Below are 19,094 nucleotides of genomic sequence, written 5' to 3'. Positions count from 1 at the left end.
ACTTGTTCATATGCCTCACGTTTTGTTTAGAACTAGCCAGCCATACAAGATAGTATCAAAATTGAGCTGGTATTTTCAAAATCATATTTTTATCACTTTGCTCCTGCAAGTACTGGCCATAAACAGCCATAATTCAATAAGCTTAAGTCCATTTTGGCTCATCTTTTTGTATATAATAGAGGATGATTGTCCCACATTCAAACAACGATTTGGCTCTCCCCCCCCCCCCAGCACAGTGGGGTCGGCCGGGGCCTTCATTACACCACTGCTTCTACTATAATACAACATAGTTGCAACGTTTTGCTATAGTAATGGGCTGGTGTTGGTGTTAAATCTAGCTTCTAGTGCACAAATTATAGCAAGTTACGGTTGGGAATGTGGTCAAGTCGAGAATTTGACCATGCTGTCTTAGAGGATGCATCTACCATGTAGCCTAATTGAAAGTTTGAGAAACCTTTTTCAAACATGACGGAAGCTTTTTAAATTCAAATCATTTTAAATAATCCTGTATGTATTTTATTTGTTTCAATAAATTATAAGATTCATGATAATTGATAACTGCATCATTACTATCTCTAGGTCAGCATGGAAAACATTCTTATCAATCTTTTTATCATAATTTTGGCTGTACAAGCCGATTACATTGGACTGCAGTCAGGACCTCAGAAAAGTGTTGATGTCTTTGACACCTTCATTCCTCCAGATCAGTTTTTTACTAAATATGTTATTCCCGGAACTCCTGTATTATTCAGAGGAGCTGCAAAGACTTTTCCTGCATTCACAAAATGGACAGATGAATATTTTCAATCCTTACCAGAATCAGATACGTTTACTGTATTTGCTGAGGAAGGAAAAAAAGAAAACAGAAATGATGGATCAAAACATCTCACATTTTCAGAATTCTTGAACGTTTATAAAGAAGAAGACATCTATTATGTAAATCCAGTACCCCCATTTTTGGCATCAGATATTCCTTTGCACCTTCCATTAAATTGTCCCTTTGTTGTAAATAACCTTCTTGCGGATAATGTCATGTGGTTTAGTAGTGGGGGAACAAAAAGTGTCTGGCACAATGATGCATATGAAAATATAAATTGTCTCATGAGAGGTAAAAAATGGTTCATCATGGCTAATAGAAGTGAAACTCACCAGAAAGCTCACATTGATAATCGAGAGGGTTTCTATAGTTCAGTTGATGTTGAAAATGTGGATACAGATAAGTATCCAGGCTTTAAAGACATACAATTCTACAATGTTTCCATGGAAGCTGGGGATTGCTTGTACATTCCTTGGTTTTGGTTCCATCATGTAAACTCCATTGGCAGGTTAGATTTTGATATGCTTAATGCTTGGTGAACAAAAATGTTTAACAGAGCTAGAAATAGCATAATTGAGGTTAATTTTAAACTAATTTAACACAAACATTATATAGTTAAAATATGTGGACATTCATTGTTCAGCAGAACTTTTTACTTGTTGTAATAAAGAAGAGTTGGAAATTGTCTAGACAAAGCAAGATGCATGATAACGATAATTTCTTCAGTAACCTGGCTGTCAACATCTGGTGGAGGTCCTACAGATCACCATTGGTGTGCGAGGATAAAACCCAGCTCACATTGGATCAATTGCACTTTAGGTACTGTCATGTTAGGAATAGCACTTTATTTATATTTTAAATTGTAGTTTTGTAGCATTGAAATGTGCTACTTTTTGTAGGATTTTACGATATGCAATACATGATAGTTAATAGAAATTTAAAACTTTTGTTTCATTTTAAGAGATGGTGATGAAAATGATGACGGAGATATGCCTCTGAGTGAAGCTGCACATCAGATGATCTACATGCACGACAGAATGTACACTGAGGAAACTATAGATTGGCCCGGATTTCTGGAGTGTGTTGGACCAGCTTTAGACGAAAGAGGGATGCATCATAGTATGTATTATATTTATTATATCATATTCTGTTTAATCTATCTGCTGTAAGAAAACCCAATGTCCCACAATAATATGATATCTGAGAGAAGGAGATCTGGCGTAAAATACCTTAAATAAATTGAGATCCCTTATCTCTTCAGTTTTCTGTACTCATCTACTGTTCTCATCGTCTTCTCGGCCACTTTGTCATTTTGTTTCCTGCTCTCCCTTATGTCACCTACACTCTGCAGCTACATCACTAATTACTGTAAACACTGATATTTGAACCATCTACAATTTGGCGATATTCCAATAAAATTTGGTAGAATGCCAGTTTCATTGATTTAGAAATACCGAAATATTCGAATTCTCAGGCTCACTTCTCCGACTACTTCGTCCCTCTCCTTACCGCTATTCACCTAAATGTACATCATTTATAATGTATAAGATAACGACTCATTGACGCTCTCCCTCACACTCTATGTCTACCTTCTCTGACTTAACTTTAGAATGCGATAATTATGTTGTGTTCTTATTTTTTAAATATGTAAAATTAGTTGGTACGGACAAAGATTTCCTTTGTAAACATTGAAAATAACATAGCGTAGCATAGTACTTATGTATGATTCATCATGACATCATTTCTTGTAAGCATGAATTTCTGCCAAATTTTCTATTGAAATGATGTCATTTTCCTTGAGCTTATCACGCTAAAACTGCACAAGTCCATAGTCCATAGCAATCTGTCAAATTAATCTATTACCTGACGAAACTTGTGAGTACACTAATTCTGTCCAAATGCATTTGTTACAATTATTGGATCTTATAGTATCAATTATAACTTGCGTAATTGTTATGACCTGTACAAATGGTCTGACATCTGGTACATAAAATCTGCATATAATACATAATGTTATGTCCATTTGACTGCCATAAAATCCAAATTATGTTGTCTTTTGTATACCATGACTTTACACATGACTAATGGCACTGTAAAGTGCACTGTGGGTATGATACCCGTACTCAGTAGTCATTGTTCTGTAGATTAACATTGTATTGTGTAACTGTCTGTGAGTATGCTGTACCTTATTATACTTTACATATCTTTACTACATGTGCCCCTTTCCTAATAGTTATCTGGTAATTGTGAAACAAGCTGGCGATTGTAACACCGAGATTCATTGCAGTTACAGACGCGGATATCAGAAGATTGTTCAAGCTGCTGGACTCAGACGAGGATGAACTTCTCAACTACGTTGAAATCGACAATATTTTAACTGTTTTCCCAAAGTTTTTGCGTCAGTTCAAAGATGAATTGTAAATACAAATAAACTTTTCAATATTATGTATCTTTGCTACGGATTCAATTTGTGTAATTCATGTATTGGTTATGTAATGTGTCACACATGTACTGGTTTTTTAACTCTGGCTAGGAAAGGTAAATTGTGACATTCAATATCTAGGTCTGATACCCGCATACGTCATGGTTAAGCTGTCAATTTTATGTTTTTTAAAAAAATTAAGTTTTGAGCTAGCTTTATTTATTCTTTTAAAAATTATTAAATTACGTACTGCTTTTTTTTCAATTATTTCGTTATTTTAAAGTGAATTATGATTAATTTTGATGATTCTTTGATACGAATCTTGATACGAATCTTGACGAAATTAATTACTGAATACAATATAATATACATTGTTTGAATGTTGTTTGCGTGTTGAATGTCCACGACATGAAAATAAAACAGGTATGCCCATAAAGTATATTCCAATAACATGTACTCCTTACTTCAAACGCCTCAATGCTATACTCCTAAATTGCGCTCACGATAATTACGAAATTGTAAAATTCTTTCATCTATCCTTTATGAAACCATACCCAAATATAATAACTACTGCCAATTTCACGATCCCCATTTCTAACAACAGGCATTCCTCTAGGTAGATTGTATGGTGATTGGTAGTTATATGCTCGATACGCTCAACTTAAAGTCGATTGTAGCTGAATGGTGTAAGAGCCAACACATCCTGCCTTGAACGACAAAACAGCCGTTCCCTCACCACAAAACAGCCGTTCCCTCACCACATGTAATAAAGAGACAGATACAAGATGATGAAAGTAGGCCCCAGCGAGATTGTCCACCGAAACATGCGGTTTGTCATCACTGACAGGCCCACCCGTTCCAACGTCAAGCAGTACATCCAGCAGCTCAAGAAACACAACACCTCCATGGTGGTCCGTGTGTGTGAACCGACTTACGACGATCAGGCGTTTGAGAAAGAGGGTATCATTGTTCGGGAGCTAAGTTTTGAGGATGGAGCGGAACCCCCCGCCACCATCATCAAGGATTGGCTGATCCTGGTTAAGAAGATGTTCTCCGACAAGCCCCAAACAGCAGTGGCCGTGCACTGCGTGGCTGGTCTGGGCAGGGCCCCTGTTCTCGTTGCTATTGCTCTGATTGACGGTGGTATGCGGTATGAGGATGCAGTGGAGTTTATTAGGCGACACCGCAAGGGAGCGATCAATGGCAAGCAGCTAGAGTTCCTGGAACGGTACAAGGCAGCCAGCAAGAAGGGGTGCAGTGTCATGTAGCTTTCATGGTGTGTCTGTGTGTCTGTGTGTCCGGCTGAGAACAACTGCAATTTCATGGAACGTTGAATTACAAAACTTATACGATCAAGGTGTAATCTGTGATTGGGTATTCTTCTTGTGGTGATTAACGAGCAATATCTGTTATTCGTGTTTACTTGTAGTAGTACCGAGCAAACTTGCCGGAGCAAGCTCTACTATTAGATCAGGCGGTGATAGGTACATTTTATTTGGAGATACAAACACGGTTATGTAATCCGAAATTGGGCGCCGTGTTGTTAAATTGTTCTAATTATTAGACGATGATTGATAATAATTAATTATGAAATATTTGTTCCTTAACTTTCTTCATGTCTAAGCTTGTACGCTTTATTTAATCTTTTCAAGTTGCATAAAACTCCCGGGATGGGAGAAGAGTTTGGTGCAATTATTTGGCCTCTTTTGATCTCAGAACCCAATACTGAAATATATCACAAACAGGGTTGGCATGCGACAATTGAACGAGTGAGAGTGAAGTTTTGAAGGGTTCGTTTTGAGGAATGAGAAATGGCCACGGTTTGTAGATTTTCGGCCAATGTTGTAGCTGTGGGAGCTTTTTGAAATTGTAAATTAACTGGTTTATGATCGTACATCTGAAATATAACTGGTATTTAATTAATAAAAAGGTATTAGCTCTGGCTTAGAATTGAGATGAAGGGGTTACTGTTTCCATTGTAAAGATAACTATTCTTCACAATGATTATGTGCTACTAAATTATCATGTTTACCACCATAAAAACCTTTTATTACAAGTTTTATTTAATCATTTTACTTTTATCAACTGCAAGACTCTACCCATCTCTTCTCGAAGTTCTAGCCTCAAAATTTGTTACAGTTTGTACTGATCTATTTATACATCTGATATATAATGCTTGTATGTGATCTTAGAGCGTGAAACGAAATGAGCTACACATGATGCTGTCTTGTTAGTCGACTTATTTGAATTTCTTTATCTGATTACCAAGGTCACGTACCATCGTACAACATGCACAACAATGTGGTAAGTTATATTTCCAAATCCGGTCACGTCCTGCCTGATCGAGCGGTCGCAATAAATTAAATTGTACTCCGGTCAGGAGTTTCTATTTTAAGCAAGTGGACAACGTTTCGTTTTCAAAAACTAAGATTCTTTATGAATACTCATATCATAAACAGAATTTAATGACACCGCTGTGTTTTCTTCCTTTTGATAGGATATTGATATCGTACATGATATATTATGTCATATATCTGATGTCATTTGATTTTAAACCAATATCAATGTATTCACTTTAAAAAAATTCAATATAAGAATCGTTCAGATAAATGCGTCTGATCATTTAAAATATGAACCTAAATTTCATTGTATCACACCTGTAGTACCTTTTACAAAAGGATTTCCATGGGGAGGTGACGTAAACTTCATTTTTTTAAATTGAGCTAGAAAGGCAATTGGGCTCGCACAATACTTCACATTACTAAAATGATAATATTATTAATTGGAATGTGTATATATCCTAACAGAGTTAATTCAGTGAAGTTTAAACCGTCACCTTCCCGTTATAATAACAGTTGTTTATAGTATCACAAATAAATTAATATTTTGAAGTAAGCTAAAACTAAAATTTTACCTTCTAGCAACTCTTAAAGAAAAACAACTCAACTAATAATGGAAGGTGAGTAGCTGCCCCCCCCCCCCCACCTCCTGATTTATCATTCCAGAAGTCATTACTTTCGATTATTATTTGATATTACAGTTTCAAAGCTGCCATTTTACCTCCGCAGTCCGCAGCTTTAAAACTATGTCTCAACTCAACATTTTCAGAGTCGCCGAACGGAATGTTAAGCTCACAAGTCCAGATAATCGGTTGGGACATGAACTCTCCTCAGACAACCAAGATATCACCCAGATCAGTAATCTTACCTCGTCCTGCTGGCGAATCATCGGTATGTTCATGTACAGTGTATAATCTAAGTTTAATGGTGATTTAATGGTTATTTGGTTTTTAAATAGTTTTACTGTGCTGTGGTGTTACAGTGTTGGCGTGTTGCCAGGTTATGGACAGTTTGAAGAAGAGTCTGGCTGAAAATTGTATGAAATTGTATCTAAATCTTCTGCAAATCAAATCATGGTCAAATTCATATATTAAATGATACGGTGAAGTTAAAGAAATAAATACTTTCACAATTAATTAAAATAACTTGATTTTAAGACTTTTAAGTGCATAGCCAGTAAGTTGAAAAACAGACAGTCAAAATTGTAGAGATGGTAATTAAGTAATTACGTGATCATATTAGAAATCAATTAGAAATCAATTAGCAATGCAGTTAAATAACGGGTAGCAGGAAACTGTTATGACGTTGTTATATTTTTATTTTTCTTACTTACGACTCGCCTATAGAAGCAGTTTATATAAAAACTATTGCATTGTATTAATATACCAGGTGGCAGGTATTCATTCATTTCCTTGAAGTTGAAACAGTTTGAGCCAGTTTTTCATCGATCATTTTTACAAGAAATATTTCGGTTTAAAGCTTGTAAGAAAAGTCTTTTTCTAAGAAATTTGTTTTATAAAATATGATAATATTCATTTATGATTTAACCATTCGGATTGCATGCACACACGCAATAACAGTAACAGAGTTTTTGTAATATTTGGGTGTTACGATGTGAATTGTTACACTGTTACACTGTTATACTGTTACACTGTTACACTGTTACGATGTTACACTGTTACAGTATGTAAAAATGTTGGTGTAAATATGTTGGTGTTACACTCATTTACATTTTGTCTGCGGCATGTTTGTGTTAAACAGGCTCCTGAGTAGAATCTCGTAGGTGATATTCCATGCCAATTGACGTAATACCATACCTGTTCTGAGCGAATTCAAGAATGGAAGAAAATAATATGTTTTATCATGTTATGTACGAATGAACTAATATGCACGTGTTCAAATGTACAAACCCCTGATAAGTGAATATTACCGAGAACTATGCGAATATTATATTTTACTGAGTGTTATATAAATGTGAGTTTGACCCAGTCAGGCGTGACACACTAAACACACCAGTCACATTGTCACGTGTCACACTGTCACGTGTCACACTGTCACGTGTCACACTGTCACGTGTCACATTGTCACGTGTCACACTGTCACGTGTCACATTGTCACGTGTCACATTGTCACGTGTCACATTGTCACGTGTCACATTGTCACGTGTCACACTGTCACGTGACACACTAAACAACTGCTTTCTCAGAGTTCACCATCGGGAGTATACTTCATTGAACAGTGGGGCACCCACCAGAGGAACAAGAGGAGAATAAGAAGACCTCCTAAACCCAACCTTTACAAGGTAATTCAGTAGTTACTAGGACCTAGGTGCCAGATATTCATTACACACTGTGTGTGTGTGTTTTAGCTTATTAGCAGGTTTTAAACTTAAAACTTGCCAAACATTCACTGTACTAGTGTACACATATCTTGAAATTTAACACAAAGTTCAAGATTGGCCGGTATGCTTTGTTCTTAAGTAGATTGCTAAGTATACGATGAATGTAATAGTATATAAATTATATAGAATTATAATTAGCACCCCTTGGTTTGCGCAAATAGAACTCTAATAACTGTCAACTGCTCGCTGCTGTATGTAGTGCGCTGTACTGGTGTTTATATCTTTAAAACTTTTTAAAAGAAAAACATCAGCACTATCCTAGTGGGGACAAATATGCCACTGATTACTTACTTAATCTAAAATGTCTATTACACAATTTATTTATTTTTATTTATTGATCTTGGGCCAATATCCGTAGTTTAATAAGTAATAACCGTTAATTACTCGGGAAATATAATCTATGTAGTTAATATAATATTTGAGAGATAATTGTGTATGCCATCACAAGTAAGTCCAATTCGGTTACCGGAATATTTGAAGTGACATGAACCCTCTCCTAATTTAACATAATATAATGACACCTTGACATTTAAGGTGTCGATTTTCAATTTTAATATTTCAGAGATACGATTTTACCAGTGCTCTGGATTCACCCGAGATATCGGACTCGTCGGATTTTGACGATTTTAGCGACGATGTGCTGTCCCAGATCCGTCTGACTCCGCTGCTGAACAAAACAAATAACACGTGCTCCGCTACTAGCGGGGAGGTGTCACCCACTGGACCTGGCCCTAGTCACATGGCCCCTTCAAAGGTATGTAAAACGCATTATAGGCGACACTTTTATTTAGAATTTTCATTAGGTAAGTTTTAGAACCAGTCATGATATCCCGGTCATGAAACTAAGGATTTTAATGAAGTAATACCCTAGGTACCGCAAGTGTTTAAGACGCCGACAATGTTCAAGACGCAAAGCCGAGCGAGTCACGAGCAGACTACAGTACAACCTCGGAAACTCACTGCTGAGTTTGATAAGGCTAAATCACCGGTTCAACCAGCTCGGTCGAATAAGCAGCCTGCCACCAACTTCAGTAGAGTTCCTCAGAGAAACTCCTCTAATTTAAACAATCCCGGACCTCCTAACAAACCAGTCTTTACAAACAAACCATCAGTTCCTGGCACTGCTAGTAGGCCAGTTTCATGCAGCAATCCAGAGATCGACGACGAGGATATGATTAGTGATGATGACGACGAAGTTTTGAGGCAGGCAGATTTGATTTACGCTTCCCAGTCGTCACAAAACTCAAAAGCTCAGGAATGTTCCAAGGACAAACAACCGCTCAAAAATGAACGACCACCAGATTGCCAACAGTCTAAACTTCTTTTCAACACTTGCGATCAGTCAGAACAGAATAAATATAAACAAACAGTTCCTGTCAACCAGCAAAAACTTCTCCAGACAAATCGAGAAATATCTGTACTGTAGAAAATAAGAGAACTTCATGGTTTCTGAGGACGAGTTCTCTGACGATTCTTTTGATGATCTTGAAATAGATGAAGATGTGCTGAAACGAATTACCTCCCAAAATGCTAAGTCTAAAGGTACATATTTTGGTTGAAATCCATACCATTTCATTTTGTACGTGAATCGTTTTGTACGCTTGAAAATCGAAAATGCTCTTTTTCTTCATTTTACTTTAATCCTAAATGCATTGTCTAATGCCGCACTATTTTGTGCACGCAATACCATTTAGAATATTCTAAATGTTTTCATTGTTTTCATTGTTTTCATTTCTATATTAGGACGCAATGAAACTATATATATACATTAAATAATTGACTTGAACAATATTGAAGTTAATGGTTATTAATGAATCACATTATATTCATTGACTCGATGAGATGCGAGTTTCATTTAAAAAGTTCTGGAAAATTATCAATATATTGATCACTACTCGCATAATCCCATATGTTCCATGAGAACAAAGCAACAAACTCTTTCATACATAATATAAACTGTGTACGTGATCTCAGATACTAAGTGAATTTCTTGTGCTTCGTTTATATACAAAATTTAGTATAATATTGTCTTACTACTAGGTCTTACTAGATCTTACTAATTGTCTCACTATCTTAACTTTCATAGTAAGTTTTCCCCTGACTGTTACCATATTTCTTCAGAAATACCAAACCTCCTGCGAACACCTCCAAAAGGGGCTTCACCGGACCATAAGAAACAAAGATTATCGCTCAGTCTCAGCAAGAAAAAAGGCAAGACAAGATAGGCAATGACTACCAAACTTTCCCTTTGTTCACACTGTTCTTTGCTGTTTGATAAAACTTTGGTTATCAAATAATTGGGGGTTGATGCAATTGACCATGCATGTTATTTTTACCGTTTATTGCATGGCATGGACCCAGTGGTAAAATGTTGGTGGATGTAACTTGCTATTTGTGTTTTCTGTAGCCGCTCGTTATGTGATGTAACTGTGCAATATTTTTCAAACTTAGTAAATCATAATTTCAGATCTTTCAAAGTTATAATTTTGCTCTCCCACTTCATTCCCTGCCACATGGATCCATGTCTGTTGTTTATATGACTAATAGAATATTACTTGATTTAAGGGTTATTTTAACAAAAGATGTTGGCGACATGCTAGAAACATTGATATTCAAATTTCGGTTTGTTTTAGATTTTATCGCAGTTGTATGTATACAGTATATATGAACTTGCAAAGAAATGTACCACAACTCATCTATACTATTTCACATTGTATCATTTTTGTCGATTTACTGTAACGATGTATAATTATAATGTTCAATATGTTGACCTTTCTTACTCTTACTTTCTTATTTATTTGACGAATATGGTATCATCTCATCACGACAAAATATACTATTATATGCGCTCTGGTGCAGTGAGTGCAGTGCTGAGTGCTCCTATTATACCTCCCACAATAGGTAACGCCTTTAAGAACGTACGTGCAGTGCATTTTGCATATATCGCCCTGAAATAGTGCTGCTAGTAAAAACTATAATGGGGGATGCTTGTGCAACCTTCACAGTATGACGGTGGCTCGCATTTATGCGAATCATTATACCCTACATGGGTCAGTGTTTATAATCCCTTATAATATGAGTTCCAATTTATATTTGAAAGTTGAAGGTTTATGGGTTCGGTACTTTGATTAAGCAATTTAGTAAAATGTAACTGAGAATCTAGCAAGTCCTCAATTAAACCCCATAAATAGGGATGTAACATGCTGTGGTACTGTAACATCAGAGTCATATAATGTTATTAACCACCAACTGTTGTCGCTTGTAAACTTTAAACTTTGAGAATTTGTCACTCAATTTCAGCTCAATTAATACATTTCCAATAAGCGACCACCGTAGAACTACTGTGGCTCTATCAACTACATACTCCACAGTAAGCAATATATTCTACAGAGCAGATGAAACTTGAACTGTAGATTGGAATTCTTTATTCTACTGTAAACTGCACTGAGATGTACTGGACAATGGTATATTCCAGTGGCGTAACGTTGCCTGTTGGCGCCCCCCTGCCGAAAAAAGCGCCCCCCTGTTGGCGCCCCCTCCCCTTTTGGTGCCCCTCCCTAAAATTGAACAAATTAGGTGATTTTAGAGAATACGCCGGTAAAATCTCTAAAAAAGTGTGTATCTAGAGCAAAACGCGCAGTTTTGCTAGTACTTTAGTTAAGTTTTCGAAATTGTCCCACATTCAAACGACGATTTGGCGCCCCCCTAAGACGGCGCCCCCCTGCACAGCGGGGTCAGCAGGGCCTTTCGTTACGCCACTGGTATATTCACCCAGCTGAGCTTATAATTTTGTACACCTGTTCATTGCAGTATGCTTTAACCATTTATTGATTGTAGCTCACAGTTCACTTAATGTTGAGCCAGCCACTGAATCCTATATTTGTGACCAATAATTAGACCTGCTGCTGACGATTATCAAATTTGCATGACAATAATTTAGTCGCTGACACGAAGGCTCCTGATCAGTACAGGTCCTTACCTCCGTTACAATGTTCCCGAAATAGATTCACTGCTGTTTAAACGTAAATATAGTACCCTATCTCCAATCTATCGGGCTTCTGGCCAACTAAATTTGTGGCTTCACTGTATGTTTTGTTGTGTGCTGAAGCTGGTATATTAGATTGGCACTTCAAATATTGAATTATCTCTCAACACTGTAAAGCAGAGATACATAGTGATAAAACAGGTGGTCTAAACGTGCCATCTGGTCTCTACACTCTTAGAAGTTAAAGCAGTCATGCATACAGCTAATTAGTACGTTCGGTTACTTAAGGCCGGTGTGCGATTGAAAGTACGAAAACTTCAAATCATATTTAGTGCATTGCGACACAGTATGGATACCTGCATATCAAAAGTGGCAATTACTGTCGCACTATTTCACCGTTATTGTTAGGATACGGAACGCGCGAAGACGTTTTCTCATCGCTCCACGCCGTTTAAGAGCTCTTTCTGCGCGTTTTGTCCTTCGGTACTTCTATTTTGTATTTGCTGCGCTGCTGCTCTTACATCAAAGAGTCGGACAAATTTCTAGAATTAGTGAAACTTCATGCTTTGTTACTTAACTCGTGACTGATCAACTGATGCGATCTAATTCTAGAATAAACGGTAAGCTGCACACAAAACGTTCCACTGCCGGGGCGTACCCGCCTTCTCACAATAGCCGCTTTTAAGGTTGGTAGCCATGGGATCGAACAATATTTGGCAGGTTCACGTGAATATCCCTCTAATAGTGCTGATTAGATCATTCCTGTTTTGGTGACATAATACTGTACCGCTCTCATAGGGTAATGTTACATATTCTACACTACATTCTACAGCTGCTAGGTTTCTATGAACAACTTCCTCTCGGTCAGCAGTCCCCGGCTCTCCCTGTACCTGTGATACAGGGATTTCTCAAACCCACGGAGTTTTTTCGGGATTATGTGATACCTGGCCGGCCTGTGGTATTTAAGGGGGCTGCTAGAGAATTTCGTGCATTCCAAAGATGGACTGATGACTATTTCTTATCGTTTGAAGAGAGGTTCGCTGTATTTCTTATCCTTTAAATTAATTTTATAGATATTTCACTGCTTTTTATTTAGCGTTAGTCGAGAAATCATTGATCGTAGAAGCTTGGATTAAGTCAAAATAATTGATAGTCTACCATTCCTGATTCTCCTGATTAAACTAATTTTCGTTATCCTAATTAAACAACTACTTCAGCACTAAATGGATGATCCAGTACGAGCTTGGTAAAAAAGAAACCCGTGAAGGAGGTCAAGAGCCCATCCCATTTGCTGATTATATAAAACGCTACAACGAAGAGGATTTATACTGTGTAACTGGATTGCCAAAGTGAGTTGATGAGACATTGTTGTATTGTCCTAAATTATAGTTTTAGAAGAGGTTATTTTATTAGGTACTGTGATTTTTGGAAATAAGCTCAAACCACGTTTGCTCCAATTCCATGGCTACGTAAGTTTAAAGGTGGTTCTGGGAAATTCTCTGTATCTGTTATCTTTTATGCCATTAAAATATGAGGATCAAATTGCCTTTAATCGTTTTATGAGCCGTTAGATGACGCAGCCGGAAGAAGGAATTCCGTGTACGTCATAAAAGGTTCTTCCAAAGAACTTCTGACTCCACCCTCTTAAATTTCAGATTTCTACGTGGGGATCTACCAATATTTGGTCCTTTAAGGTGCAAGTTTGTCCTGACGAAACTCATGGATGATCTGGTTATGTGGTTTAGTAGCGGTGGTACTAAAAGTGTTTGGCACTACGACGACTATGAAAATCTTAACTGCCTTATAAAAGGTTTGTGAAATTTTGCATTTAAAATTAGACGAAAATGTGATAACTGGTATTTATAGATTCATCATGCTGAATTGATAAATTCTTTGTGATTAACCATGTGCTTCGTTCGAATAATTAGGCTAATCTACGTAAAGAAATCACTTGCTACGCAAATAGGTCACGTAAATTAGTCAAATCACATATAATTCACATACTTTGTCCATGCCACATGGACCATGGTTTATAACTGGAATACACCTATTTGAGTACGGAAATGTTCATAATTTAAGAATTGCCACGGTTACATAATATAAATAAATTATGTAAGTGTAAAGGGACCAATGTTCAACATAATGCCCATATTATAATATTATCATATGATAATATTACCATCTCTCAGGAAAGAAACAGCTGATTCTCGCGAACAGGTCAGAAATGGAACTAGGTCACTTCAAACGGGAGGGCTCTTTCTCATCTGTAGATGTGGACTCGGTAAACCTAAACAAGTACCCAGGATTCGGTGAAATTACTTTCTACAATGCTACTATCGAAGCTGGGGACTGTGTCTACATTCCTACTTTCTGGGGACACACAGTTAGATCCTGGGGGAGGTTTGTAACCTCGCAAATAATCATAATGGGTGATAATTGATAATGACTTGTTGTAATAAAGCGTTACTTGTTTGACGTCACGCCAACCAAACAATTTGCTCTAACTTGATGTCCAATTTCAGGAACATAGCAATTAATGCTTGGTGGGAGATCTACAAGACACCATTCGAGTGTATTTCTCCAGATGACACTGACTGGGGCTCTGTATCTATGACGTAAGATAAACAAGTCTAGGAATACCTTCATTAGAGGGACCTTGAGTGATTTGCGATTTTAGCAGTTCACAAACATACATTTTCAGGGGATTTTATCATGTTTGTCTTTCCTGATGGATTTCGGTAGAGTTAGAAATGTTACCGATATCAGTAAATTACAACACAATAAACATCATTATATATTGGTTCTTAGACAAGATTTTTTACAGAACTGACTCGGATATAGGTAAAGCTGGAGAGGAGGAAATCAAGGATACAGAAGGAGCTAGAGAGTTGTCAGGGAATCTCAGACTTGTAATGTGGAGTTCTTTGTCTATGAGAACTGAGGGTCGGGTCCCTAAGATCGATTTTCTCGATGCTTTGTCCGCAGTCAAAGATGATCTTCTGGATCTTCTGGAAACAGGTAATTTTCTCAGAATACTACTTTAAACATTTTTTTGAATCTCAAATTTTTCCTAGCTAATCTTGATCAGTGAACAAACTTGTATGTAATCACGGATATCCAAGGGCTGTTAAAACTTTAACACACATTACCACGATTTAGTAATCGGTGATTCACACGATTTGACAGACGAGGAGTGGTTAACAGTATTCGATCAGTTAGATGCCAACAAAGACGAACATCTTGACCCTACAGAAATAGACTTAATATCGAATGATGAAACTCTGATATTTCTAATAAGGCAGGCTAAAATTGAGAGTTTAGCACGTGACTCTGACCGAGCAGAGCTTTGAGCGGATGAGAACTAAATTATTTTAACTTATGATTGATTTTTAATTTTTTCAATTTGAATTACGTAGTGGATCTATTTTACAAGTAATACAAGTATATTTCGGTTAATTTTCAGAAGGTTGTTTTAAATAATTGAACTAAATTTGATCTTTTAATTTTTGAGTAATACACAATACGAACATTTATTTTAATATTTTAATGTAACATATATATAAATACTTTATTGATAAAAACTGGCTATGTTGCCTTAATATCTACATTTTCCAACATCATTGGAATTCAATATGGAATATCAATTCATTCATTATTAAGTAGATATCAAGAATAAACCTGGACCGAACATGAAGCCGAGCTATTATCAGGCTTGTATTTTAAGTCTGCAGCACATTTCCATTAAAACCATAATAATCTAATACTATTTCACCTACCATTGCATATTATCGTAGCATGCTCTGCAGAAGAGGACTAGACAAACAAGTTCTGGCTAAGAGGTTACGGAATGTACTGAACGCCAACAGCTCTCGGAGCTTATCTAAGTTTGATCACTATTGGACTGCCTTGTCTAAACCTCAAGCCGACGAAAAGGATAAAGTTCCAGCTGTCGCTGTCCAGGTTGGTAAATTTAGAATTGTTTATCTGAGTTTTAGACAGTGTAGCCATTTTACTTAAGTATACCACAATAAATTATATGGAATGAGTATGTTAATTTTTCGTGACAGTTCTAGACTTCTAGTTCATCTAATCAGGAAGTTTAAATATCCTGTTGAGTGTTGATGATAATCTTCAACTCCTCATTGCCTCAGGAGTACAGAGAGGCTGAAGCGGAAGGTAAGCAGTATTTCTACAACAGAAACCCGCGGAACTCTGAACTACTGAACTTCAAGAGCAGGGAGTATGGGTGGACCTCGGACGAGAGCAGAGTTTGCACTGATTACTACAACAGGTAAGAGTTGATTTGTCTCAAGTCACGAGACTTAACATGCGAACTATCCTTATTGAGATAAGCCGATGTACAATGTGTGTTCGAATGCAACGAAATCAAGCTAATCTTTTAAATTCATTTCATTTGTTCTATTTTCTTGGTCTTTGTGAAATTTGGCTGGCTTGCAACGCTGCAGTCATCACTTGAAGTAGGTCAGAACGCTAACTACACAATACCAAGTGATATGGAAATCCCAAACCTGGACGAAATTCGAAACGATGTGGAGTTAGCGGTTACGGTTTCAAAAAGAATTGACCTATTAATTAGACAACACTTTCTCAACCACAAGCTGGAAGAAGACGTATCTTTAGAGAGACTACTTAAGTGTTCCATTTTGACACCATCAGTTCAGCATATGATTCTCAAAAGGATCGTTGAGCCACGAAATGGAATAGTCTATAACCATCAAAAAGGTGCTTTCTCTGAGGAAGAGAGATCAATGTTTCTAGCATGTAGCAAAGCCGTATTTTCTTATTTACACGAGAAGAAGAAACCTTACGAAACATCGCCTAAAAGATGTAAAAAAAGAGGCCGAGGGAGTTCAACCTGCCGCGGGACTGTGGACCATAAAGCAAGTAGAAATGATAACAGAACTGTATTATCAGAAAATGAATCAGATAAACTCGACTACTCGATAGTAGCTAAACTGGCTGATCCAAGACTACTCGGTCAAAAGAACGCACATCTTAAACTCTCGGAGGAAATAATAAGAAAGTGTTTTATGCTTGAAATGAACGATTTTTTACTTTACAGTTTTGATCTAGGCAAATTTTATTTGATTGCCATGTCAATTATTCGCGTTTTCTTCATCTTGTTCGCGAAGAACCACGAGTATGTGTTCCTCTGCTTGTTAACAGAAATGATGTCCATCCTAGTTTGCGGCTTTATATTCGAATTTTTTTACAAGCTTAATTTGTTGGAAAGACTTCTGAAATTCAAAATACAAATGATTGAAGAACTGGATAAAAGCGGGATAATATAAAACAATCATCATTCATCATTTAAGTCAAACTTCTCTTCTATTCTGTAATTCTGTAAGCTTGTACTTTCATGATGCAGACCGGTTTATTCTAAACAATAAACCCGCTATTCAAAACAGTCTGTTCGAGGAATTTTAAAATTAAATATGTTCCTATTTTAATATGTTCTTATTTATCTTTTATGATTATCATTTAGTTAATAACACACTGTAAACTTTGTGTAGTTTTATTTGTCCGCTAAATATTATGAAGTATTCGAAACTTTTCATCGCATCAAAACAAAACAATTAACAACAAAAATTATGATCAGTTGAAGTTTGTGGGGGAACGTGTGCTAATCATTACGTATCAAAAATTAACAAAACTCCCATTGACGATAAAAATGTAGCTAATCTAACGTCAATTTCCCGATGTTAATTACAAAAAATATAAGACCTGAATCAAAATTTAAAAATTATAATACGACTTCACTCTGCTATCCTTTCTGCGAAGATGCTAAAAATCATGAGTTTTCAACCACGAAAGGTCACGTGTTTTGAGCCGTTGCCTATATTCTAGAAGGTTTAACCAAGTTTAAATTAAAGAAGAGATTATATATTAGTATATTATTCTATAAAATTACTATATTGTCACCAAATTATCCTGATCTTCCTCTTCCCTCTGATTCTATGGACTTAACAACTCAACCTCTCCATCGCAGGATAGTTCTAGAAAAGACCGGGAAGCACATAACAGCTAGGTTGGAGCACTTTGAGTCAGGGGAGCTGTTAACCGTCTCTACACAAGAACCCTGGATCAAGTCCAGGCTCAATAAAACCTACGACAGGTAAAACTGGCGCTTAACTTCAGGAGATTGATTATTTGATTCGCAAGTATTAACTACAGGGTGTACCACAGAAAGTGTGACTTTTTTGAGAAATGATACAAAATATTATGAAGGAGCAGTTTATAACTGAGTTATCTTTATTAAGTTATTCTATAGGTTCGATCTAGTCTTAAACCGTTGACCGTTTTTGAGCTCTTTATAACGCACATAACGCCGATAATGTTTGATCGGATTAGGGATCTGTATAAACACGAGACCATACGAGTAGGAAGAGTGTTTACACATTATCGGACCGGGAAGTGTTATTAGTTGTACGTTTTGACAGCTCATACTTAATGCACATTCTTTAATTATCAGTTATATTCTTCAGAATTGCAGCACTGAATGTGGGCAGGATCCTAGCTCACAGGATGAAAGGACTGGGCCTGAACAGTGCTCGTTTTTGGGATCCTCATCACAGCGAATACATAAGCGCTAAGGTTAGCAGTTTTTCAAATATAATGTATCATTTTATGAAATACATCCTTTCGTAACTAAGGTCATTCGGATGACGGTGAAATTTCGTAAACAATAGGATCATTCCTTTTACAAGTGTGTTAGATTTACCAAGAAAAGCCTCTCTAAAGACTTCTCCTCCCCTAGACGGAAGCGTTCATGTGCGGGCTGAAGATGGAGGGTGTGAAGTTAGAGGAGGAGGAAGTGACTGAGCTGTTCTGGCAGACGGCCGAGGACGGAGATTCTGCTCATAAGTACCATACTGACCAGGCTGAGCTCCTGGAATATCTTAATCGCAAAGCTGAGGAAAGGAAAAAGCAGTATGAATGAATAATGAGGAAAATTACCGGACGATCTATATCGGAGGGACTGATTTTGGTTTTTTGACATTTTATAATTCTTATTTCCATTTACCAATGAAGTATGAACTGAAATCATTTGCGATATATTTCAATTTCGAGTCAATATTTAAGAAGTTGAAATCTCTTCGTATACTGTA

At 36.8% G+C, this 19,094-nt stretch overlaps 5 protein-coding genes across 5 annotated transcripts; all 5 read left to right on the top strand.

Annotated features, from left to right (window-relative positions):
* The first annotated feature begins 583 nt into the window (after nt 1-583).
* On the top strand, nt 584-3,284 carry LOC134826470 (bifunctional peptidase and arginyl-hydroxylase JMJD5-like). The gene is made up of 4 exons (XM_063838852.1): nt 584-1,325; nt 1,544-1,636; nt 1,779-1,936; nt 3,105-3,284. The coding sequence occupies exons 1-4, from the start codon at nt 586-588 to the stop codon at nt 3,236-3,238; spliced, it is 1,125 nt and encodes a 374-aa protein (XP_063694922.1). The 5' UTR covers nt 584-585; the 3' UTR covers nt 3,239-3,284.
* Nucleotides 3,285-4,024: 740 nt separating this feature from the next.
* On the top strand, nt 4,025-5,798 carry LOC134826473 (protein tyrosine phosphatase type IVA 3-like). Its single transcript, XM_063838855.1, has one exon. It carries the CDS (start codon nt 4,025-4,027, stop codon nt 4,505-4,507), a length of 483 nt encoding a protein of 160 aa, XP_063694925.1. The 3' UTR covers nt 4,508-5,798.
* Nucleotides 5,799-5,923: 125 nt separating this feature from the next.
* Nucleotides 5,924-10,783, top strand: LOC134826471 (uncharacterized). The gene is made up of 6 exons (XM_063838853.1): nt 5,924-6,198; nt 6,348-6,469; nt 7,785-7,880; nt 8,542-8,733; nt 8,851-9,521; nt 10,101-10,783. Exons 1-5 carry the CDS (start codon nt 6,192-6,194, stop codon nt 9,403-9,405), a joined length of 972 nt encoding a protein of 323 aa, XP_063694923.1. The 5' UTR covers nt 5,924-6,191; the 3' UTR covers nt 9,406-9,521; nt 10,101-10,783.
* A 1,983-nt stretch (nt 10,784-12,766) lies between these two features.
* Nucleotides 12,767-15,593, top strand: LOC134826469 (bifunctional peptidase and (3S)-lysyl hydroxylase JMJD7-like). Its single transcript, XM_063838851.1, has 7 exons — nt 12,767-12,999; nt 13,182-13,313; nt 13,620-13,774; nt 14,154-14,364; nt 14,487-14,579; nt 14,789-14,982; nt 15,124-15,593. The coding sequence occupies exons 1-7, from the start codon at nt 12,767-12,769 to the stop codon at nt 15,312-15,314; spliced, it is 1,209 nt and encodes a 402-aa protein (XP_063694921.1). The 3' UTR covers nt 15,315-15,593.
* A 158-nt stretch (nt 15,594-15,751) lies between these two features.
* LOC134826472 (large ribosomal subunit protein uL18m-like) lies at nt 15,752-19,090 on the top strand. Its single transcript, XM_063838854.1, has 5 exons — nt 15,752-15,924; nt 16,116-16,255; nt 17,975-18,100; nt 18,471-18,579; nt 18,743-19,090. The coding sequence occupies exons 1-5, from the start codon at nt 15,760-15,762 to the stop codon at nt 18,923-18,925; spliced, it is 723 nt and encodes a 240-aa protein (XP_063694924.1). The 5' UTR covers nt 15,752-15,759; the 3' UTR covers nt 18,926-19,090.
* Nucleotides 19,091-19,094: the final 4 nt, after the last annotated feature.

Source organism: Bolinopsis microptera, chromosome 2 (genome assembly GCF_026151205.1).
Source record: "Bolinopsis microptera isolate Bmic1 chromosome 2, MBARI_Bmic_1.0, whole genome shotgun sequence".
Classification (NCBI taxonomy): Eukaryota; Metazoa; Ctenophora; class Tentaculata; order Lobata; family Bolinopsidae; genus Bolinopsis; species Bolinopsis microptera.
Note: the sequence above shows the minus strand (reverse complement) of the source record. Positions and strands in the feature narration are given on the sequence as shown.

Bases quoted from the DNA above. Each gene is read 5' to 3' on its own strand.
- LOC134826473 (XM_063838855.1), top strand. From the start codon at position 4,025: ATGATGAAAGTAGGCCCCAGCGAGATTGTCCACCGAAACATGCGGTTT.
- LOC134826472 (XM_063838854.1), top strand. From the start codon at position 15,760: ATGCTCTGCAGAAGAGGACTAGACAAACAAGTTCTGGCTAAGAGGTTA. The intron at 15,925-16,115 runs GTTGGTAAATTT...TCATTGCCTCAG, and splicing joins TTCCAGCTGTCGCTGTCCAG to GAGTACAGAGAGGCTGAAGC. The intron at 16,256-17,974 runs GTAAGAGTTGAT...TCTCCATCGCAG, and splicing joins TGCACTGATTACTACAACAG to GATAGTTCTAGAAAAGACCG.
- LOC134826471 (XM_063838853.1), top strand. The intron at 6,470-7,784 runs GTATGTTCATGT...CTGCTTTCTCAG, and splicing joins GTCCTGCTGGCGAATCATCG to AGTTCACCATCGGGAGTATA. The intron at 7,881-8,541 runs GTAATTCAGTAG...TTAATATTTCAG, and splicing joins CTAAACCCAACCTTTACAAG to AGATACGATTTTACCAGTGC.
- LOC134826469 (XM_063838851.1), top strand. From the start codon at position 12,767: ATGTTACATATTCTACACTACATTCTACAGCTGCTAGGTTTCTATGAA. The intron at 13,314-13,619 runs GTGAGTTGATGA...CTTAAATTTCAG, and splicing joins TGTGTAACTGGATTGCCAAA to ATTTCTACGTGGGGATCTAC. The intron at 14,365-14,486 runs GTTTGTAACCTC...GTCCAATTTCAG, and splicing joins ACAGTTAGATCCTGGGGGAG to GAACATAGCAATTAATGCTT.
- LOC134826470 (XM_063838852.1), top strand. From the start codon at position 586: ATGGAAAACATTCTTATCAATCTTTTTATCATAATTTTGGCTGTACAA. The intron at 1,637-1,778 runs GTACTGTCATGT...TTTCATTTTAAG, and splicing joins TTGGATCAATTGCACTTTAG to AGATGGTGATGAAAATGATG. The intron at 1,937-3,104 runs GTATGTATTATA...GATTCATTGCAG, and splicing joins CGAAAGAGGGATGCATCATA to TTACAGACGCGGATATCAGA.